Raw genomic sequence first — 7,224 nt, 5'->3', positions numbered from 1 at the left:
TAGGTCAAAGATTAGCTCGCCGAGTGTTGTGTCGATGTCCAATCTCCCCGCGAGCCACACCGCATCTCCGAGGGCACAAGAGTGCGCAAGAGTTATTAGCAGATGCCTATTGTTTCAAGTTAGGTGGGTTATACATTCGGTTTGCTGAGAACAGAATCGAGAATCGTGTCGTACGTTTTAGTCTGTATCTCCAGATTGCAGGTGTATACGAGGAAACGATTTCGCATGATGCTAGGCGAATGTACTGTGTACGATTTGAGCTCAAGTTGGATGAGTTACTCGTAGTAAATCGTAGGTATTATAAGGCTAGTAAATGACGAATTTCCCTTGTTTATTAAAGTCACACTCCTTCCCTATTATCTACTTTTGATATTACACTTAGGGTTGTGTAGCATTACACTACGCTTAGGTTTAGGGTTGTGTAGCATAACTCTAGGTTTAGGGTTGTGTAGCATAACTCTAGGTTTAGGGTTGTGTAGCATAACTCTAGGGTTAGGTTTATGGTTGTGCAGCATTTGACTACCTAGGGCTAAATTTAGGGTTGTGTAGAATTATACTAGGGTTAGGTTTAGTGTTGTGTAGAATTATAATAGGGTTAGGTTTAAGGTTGTGTAGAATTAGACTAGGTTAAGGGATGTGTAATATTTGACTAAGTTAAGGGATATGTAGCAGTAGACTAGGGTTAGGGCTGTTTAGCATAGTACTGGTTAGCTTACAATCTCAACAACGCGATCCCGGAAGGGGAGGGGGGTGAGACGCGTTGTCCCGTCCCGGCTCGGCGGTCGCCGCGGCGACGTCTCGCGCGAGACACCTACCTCGCGCACCGTGTCTCGCCTCAGCTTCGTCGCCTCGTCCGCCGGCTCGCCAAACTTCTGCGACCCGAGAACCAACGGCCCTGGCTGCGCCGGCACGACCACCGCCGCCGCCGCAGCGGGAGGGTCGGTCTGCTCCGGCGGCGCCACCTGTCTCGCATCGGGCGTCGGCGTGTTTGGTCGCGCGGGCGGCGCGGGCGCGGGCGGACGTTCCGTCGCCGCGGGTTTCGCGACGACGGCTGCGTCCTCTGCGCGGTGACCGAGTTGGTCTCGCAACTTGTCGCGAGCGAGTTCGAACTCGATCTTGGCGTTCAGGTTCGCCTTGTCCATAATTTTGTGCACGTCTGCGACGTCCGCGTCGTCGTGTGAAATTATCCCGGGGATCGCTCCCCTTTTCGGGAGAAGTAGATCCGGTCCGTCCTTCTGTACGCGGCCGCGAAGTTCCGGGAGGAAGAAGAAGGCGCCGAAACATACCGTCACGAAAGTGACGAACACCATAAGAACGACATATTTCTCTCGCAGACGCAGAGTTTTTCTCGTCTGCGGTATCGGTACTCCGTTGACGTACCTCTGATGAGTTGGAAGTATACTATATATCGCTCCGGACGCCATCGTGGTTGTTATCGTTGTCGTCTGCCTGCGGGAATCTCGCGAGCGAGACTGCACACGGTTGCTACGCTCGGTTCGATTCTGTCATCGCGGCCGGAGCGCCGTTACGTCAGCGACATTAAAACAGCGACAGTCTATTCTCCGGGAATCGAACGGATTCGGGAACAGAGCTGCGCGCGCGCCATCGCGCGGCGTATTTCGAAGGTTTTCGCGAGACAGCTGTTCAGTTGTCATTGGGGCAGACTAACATGGCCGCATGATAGTCTGAGTAATTTATGTTCGCGAATTTTCTTTGTTGTTTGCCATTCCAAGCTTGCGTAAAGCTTCAACTTCTTCAGACCAAAAAGTTCAAAGTCGCCACGAAAGGCACATCCGAAAGTTTTTCCGTGTAATTCGTCGCAAGAATCCGGAAATAGTCGTTGAAAATGATGCCTACAGCCGGAAACCGTATCTCCCAGCCTACGGGCAACGAACAGTTTGCTCCCTTCCAGTTAAACGTGGGTATGAACCACCCGGGACAGGTCGCACTTAACCCCCTCGGCCCCACCCACATGGGCGGCCCATCCATGGCCCCGCCGCAGGTGCCGCCACCTAGCGTAAGTGTGCAACAGGTGCAGATCATGACGCTGGACCAGGGACCCTCGTCGCCACTGACAGGTAACTAGGGTAACGCGACTCGCGGACGGTGACGTCAGTGTTCGGGGGGGTTCATGTGTTTCGCATTTAATTCTGAATTTCCGTCTTGCACAACCTGTGCGCTGTCAACACTGGAAACGCTCTCCCTCTCTCTCGCTCGCTCTATCTCTCTCTAAAACCAGTCTATAAAATACAGCGGCCTTCAGAAATTCCGCGGTATTTAGCGTTCACACCGAGGAAATGTGCGCGGCAAGAGATCCGGTATTTCGTCGAAGCACTGGAAATTATTCGGGGTCTGGGAAGCCGCGTATTTACACTAAATACCGATCTGTTTTAGATATCGTATTTCTTGGACGCGTGCATTTTGCTTCGTGTGAACGCTAAATACCAAATTTCTTGGCTACGTGTGAACGCGGCGCTAGTGACTTGCGACTATAGTCCGTTTCATGCGGGAGCGATCACATATGTAATGTAATACATCTTACTGGCATTTTGTTGGTGACTTTATCTAGTGTAGTCCGTACTTTTAATCTTCCCAAAATTTTTTAATATGATCCAAGATATGCTTTGAATATGTTCTTATAGTGTAAAATCCTGTATGTGTCTACATATGTGACCCGCTCCAGCAAAACCAGGATTAAGTAGAAATTCTAAACAAATTGAGTTATGTGCATATCTGAATAGATAATTTAATTACCTTTTAAAATTATAATATAATATTTGGCTATATCTAAAGAATTGACCGTTCTACAGCAATTTAGAAGATACGAAACCGACTTATTCCAGAATAATGCCGAGCTTTTGAGATAAAGCGTTCCGGGTAAGGGCGCGCAGTCGGGGATAAGCGGTCAGGCGGCCGTCAAACACACTTTTTTTCTTTTTTTTAAATTAAAAATGACCATAAATAATCTAGAGAATCTGACAATATATCCGGATTAAATATGCACTTCTAGAAACTTATTTTTGTAAAAATCTCATTTTTGTCCAGGTAGGCCATTTCAGCATTTGACATGTGTGCGTGCTCATTACTCGAACAATGACTTGGAACTTAGTCCGTATTATGCTGGAGTGGGTCACATATGTGATCAGCTATATGTGTAAATGTATGTACTGTGTTCAATCTGGAAATAATAAGAAAACAAAAAAACAAACAACAACAACAACAACGGAGAGCTTTACCATGCACACATGTCATGGAACATTCACCCATGATGTTGAACTCCCCCATGACGACAACAACAACAACAACAACAACAACAACAACAACAACAACAACAACAACAACAACAACAACAGAGAGCTTGACCACGCACACATACCTTCACCCATGGTGCTGAACTCTCCCACGACACAGATGGTCACGAACGTTCGCATGTGCGGCGGCCCACTCTCCTTCACCACCTGTGCAAGAACAACCATGGATCAACAGTAAGAACAATCACTGATCAACAGCAAGAACAACCATGGATCAACAGTAAGAACAATCACTGATCAACAGTAAGAACATCTACGGATCAACAGTAAGAACAATCACGGATCAACAGTAAGAACAATCACTGATCAACAGTAAGAACAATCACTGATCAACAGCAAGAACATCTACTGATCAATAGCACTTACCACTAATCTACAGTAACAACAATCACGAATCAACAGCACAAACAAATAGTGGTCGCCAGCAAGCACTAATGATTAACAGTAAAACAATCAATGATCAATAGTACGAAACAACCGCTGATCGACAGCAAGAATTAGAAATCAATGCTAAGATACATAGACAAAATTGTTTTTTATCATTGCTAAAATCGAGAAACACGATATACACACACACTCGATTTCCCCGGACTCCCCGCCCTGACCGCCGGCGCCCCCTGGAGGCCGCATACCTCAAAGTCGACGGAGAGGTTGTGTTTGAGAGCGATCTCGTGTACGAGGCTGATCGGTGACTTGTTCTCACTGTCCTCGTCCGTACTGTCACCCTGATCCGTGCCAGGTACCTGCATGTGTCAGGGAGAGAGAGAGAGAGATGTGACGTGAAGCCAACAGGGGGAGAACAGAGAAGACAGAGAGACAGAGAGAGAAGAGAGAGAAGAGAGAGAGATCAGAAGAGAGAGAGAGAGAGAGAGAGAGAGAGAGAGAGAGAGAGACGAGAGAGAGAGAGAGAGAGAGAGAGAGAGAGAGAGAGAGAGAGAGAGAGAGACAGAGAAGGAGAGAGAGACCGACAGACACAGCCTGCTATCTGCTGCCGCGCTATCCCCACCTGCTGATTCTCCGTGAACTCTGGAGCGTTCTCCGGCATCGGAAGCTGCTGTATGACCTTGATAGCCTTGACGGCGGCCGTGTGACGCGCCATCTGCCTGGTGGCGCCCTCCCCGATGAACTCGCGATTGCCGACTTTCAGCGACACGTAGAAAACGCGCGGCAGCTTCGGATAGTGGTACCTGAGACGAACGATGGCATGTTTTATGGGCACGCACGTGTCTACATCCACGTATGTGTGCACGCAAATGCACTCAGCACACTTACACACCGCTGCGCGGGCGGGGGTCGTGCTGCACAGAGAGACACGCAGACACACACATGCACACAAACACACACACACACAGTCTTTCAGTCAACGCACGCAACGCACCGCTAGTCGCACGCAGCCGCACGCGACGCGACGGCACAGCAACGCACGCACAGCACCCGCACGCACGCACACACATGCACATGCACATGCACATACCCGCAGGCACACATAAAACCAGCGGACCCTACTCTCATCCCGCTCATCCCCCTCACCACATACATGGCGACACTTTCCCATCTCTAGTTGCAACTACCTGTAGAGGGCACGTTATAGGGCGGGTAGAGGGCGCTACCCAACTCTGGTTGTATGCCGGATAGTCTAGGCTTCGGTACTTGTAAGGCGGGTAGAGGCGCTACCCTACCTCTGTTGTATAGCCGGCAAGTCTAGGTTCGGTACGTTGTAGGGCGGGTAGAGGGCGCTACCTACCTCTGGTTGTATATGCCGCGGAAGTCTAGGTTCGGTACGTTGTAGGGCGGGTAGAGGGCGCTAACCTAACCTCCTGCGTTCGCTATATGCCGCGGAAGTCTAGGTTCTGGTAGGCGTTTATAGGGCGGGTAAGGGCGGCTACCTACGCTCTGTTGTATATACCTCGCGGAAGTCAGGTTCGGTACGTTGTAGGCGGGTAGAGGCGCTACCATACCTCTGTTGTATATGCCGCGGAAGTCTAGTTGTCGATTGTAGGGGCGGGTAAGGTGCGCTACCTACCCTCTGGTTGTATAATGCCGCGGAAAGTCTAGTTCGTAACGTTGTAGGCGGTAGAGGGCGCACCTACCTCTGGTTATATCCGCGGAAGTTATAGGTTCGTACGTTGTAGGCGGGTAGAGGGCGCTTACCTACCTCTGGTTGATATGCCGCGGAAAGTCTAGGTTCGGTAACGTTTGTAGGGGCGGGTAGAGGGCGCTACCTACCTCTGGTGCTATATGCCGCGGAAAGTCTAGGTTCGGTACGTTGTATGCGCGGGTAGAGGCGCGCTACCTACCCTGGTTTATAATGCGCGAAGTCTTAGGTTACGGACTTGTCAGGGCGGGTAGACGGGCGGTACCTACCTCTGGTTGTATATGCTGGCGGAAGTCTCGGTTCCGGTAAAAAAACGTTGTAGGCCGGGTAGAGGGCGCTACTACCATCTGCTCGTTGTATATCCGCGGAAGTCTAGGTTGGTGTACGTTGTAGGGCGGTAGAGGGCTAACCTACCCTCTGTTGTCATATTGCCGGCGGAAGTCTAGGTTCGGTACGTTGTATAGGGCGGGTAGAGGGCCTACCTATCCCTCTGGTTTGGTTATATGCCCGCGGAAAGTCTAGGTTGGGTATTGCTAGGCGGGTAGAGGGCGCGTACCTACGCTCTGTTGTATATGCCCCCAACGGAATCCAGGTTGGGTACGTTGTAGGGCGCGGTAGAGGGCGCTACCTACCTCTGAGTTGATAGCCGCGTAAGTCTAGGTTCGTACTGTAGGGCGGGTCAAGGCGCTACCCTACCTCCTGTGTAATATGCGCGGCGGAAGTCTAGGTTCGTACGTGTAGTGGCGGTAAGGGCGCTACCTACCTCTGGTTGTATATGCCGCGGAAGTCTAGGTTCGGTACGTTGTAGGGCGGGTAGAGGGCGCTACCTACCTCTGGTTGTATATGCCGCGGTAAGCTTAGGGTTGCGGTACGTTGTAGGGCGGGTATAGGGCGCTACTAACCTCTGGTTGTATATGCCAGGAAGTCTAGTTCGTACGTTGTAGGCGGGTAGAGGGCGCTAACACCTCTGGTGAAATATGCGCGGAAGTCTATGGTTCGGTAATTGTAGGCGGGTAGAGGCGGCTACCTACCTCTGGTTGTATATGCCGGCGGAAGTCTAGGCTTGGGCATCGCGTGTTAGGGTCGGGTGCCGCGGAGGTTCGATCTGCAATGAGAGGGCGAGTTCTCCTCGCGCATCGCGAGAGCGTTCAACTCCTCAGTCGGATGACGTTCATGTATTGTCGCGGGAAAGCGGCTGTGCTGCCTGCAAGAGAGAGAGATGGGTGAGCGAGCCGACAAGCGCGGCCACGTTGAGGCGAGTTCCACGCACATCGCCGGTCGCGCGATCGATATTATTATCGTATCATTATGTTATTGATGTATTCTGTTTAGAAATTAGTTCGAAAGTTTATTCTTATTGTATTTCTATTAGTATGATTCCCATCAATCGTATTGGCACTTCGCATTGTATTGACTGTAAGATTGTGTATGTAATATCTGTATGCCCTATATTGTAAAGGTATTGTATCAAATTGTATTTACTAAGGACGTGCCGTGACAACATAAGAATACTTTTCACGTTCAACGCCTCGGATCAAAACTCTTCTCAAAAAAACGCCAGAAATGCGAAACTCTTCTCCGAACGAAAAATGAACTACTTCGACAGCGAAAAACAGAGAGCGTCTGACGTACTCGTATCGCAAGGGCGGGTGCCGCATCTTCAGTCTGCGTTCCATACGCTCATCGCCGGGCGGCGAGTGCTGCGCTTTCTTGATGCTGGCGGCCCTCTGCAGTGTACTCTTCGGCTTCCGCGCAGCTTCAGTTGCACCTGGAAGGTCTTCTTGTGCGCCGGTCTCGCTCCGTCGATCAGCTAGAGGG

The 7,224-nt window shown here is 50.5% G+C and overlaps 2 protein-coding genes across 2 annotated transcripts in view; both read right to left on the bottom strand.

Annotated features, from left to right (window-relative positions):
- Positions 1 to 815: 815 nt before the first annotated feature.
- Positions 816 to 1,424, bottom strand: LOC106818915 (mannosyl-oligosaccharide 1,2-alpha-mannosidase IB-like; the record flags this gene model as incomplete). Its single annotated transcript, XM_014823585.1, has 1 exon — positions 816 to 1,424. A coding segment is annotated over exon 1 (609 nt), but the record flags the coding sequence as incomplete, so codon positions are not given.
- Positions 1,425 to 3,248: 1,824 nt separating this feature from the next.
- LOC106818914 (double-stranded RNA-binding protein Staufen homolog 2-like) overlaps positions 3,249 to 7,224 on the bottom strand; it is a 5,991-nt gene continuing 2,015 nt past the window's right edge. Inside the window, exons 2-7 of the mRNA XM_014823584.1 lie at positions 7,085 to 7,216; positions 6,496 to 6,534; positions 5,056 to 5,107; positions 4,318 to 4,498; positions 3,944 to 4,054; positions 3,249 to 3,458 (exon numbers count right to left, since the gene is read on the bottom strand). Of these exons, the coding sequence (XP_014679070.1) occupies positions 3,249 to 3,458; positions 3,944 to 4,054; positions 4,318 to 4,498; positions 5,056 to 5,107; positions 6,496 to 6,534; positions 7,085 to 7,216 (725 nt within the window). The remainder of the gene's footprint in view (positions 3,459 to 3,943; positions 4,055 to 4,317; positions 4,499 to 5,055; positions 5,108 to 6,495; positions 6,535 to 7,084; positions 7,217 to 7,224) is intronic.

The sequence above is a fragment of the Priapulus caudatus genome, unplaced genomic scaffold (genome assembly GCF_000485595.1).
Source record: "Priapulus caudatus unplaced genomic scaffold, Priapulus_caudatus-5.0.1 Scaffold2642, whole genome shotgun sequence".
Taxonomy (NCBI): Eukaryota; Metazoa; Priapulida; class Priapulimorpha; order Priapulimorphida; family Priapulidae; genus Priapulus; species Priapulus caudatus.
This window is presented reverse-complemented; position numbering and strand designations above follow the sequence as displayed.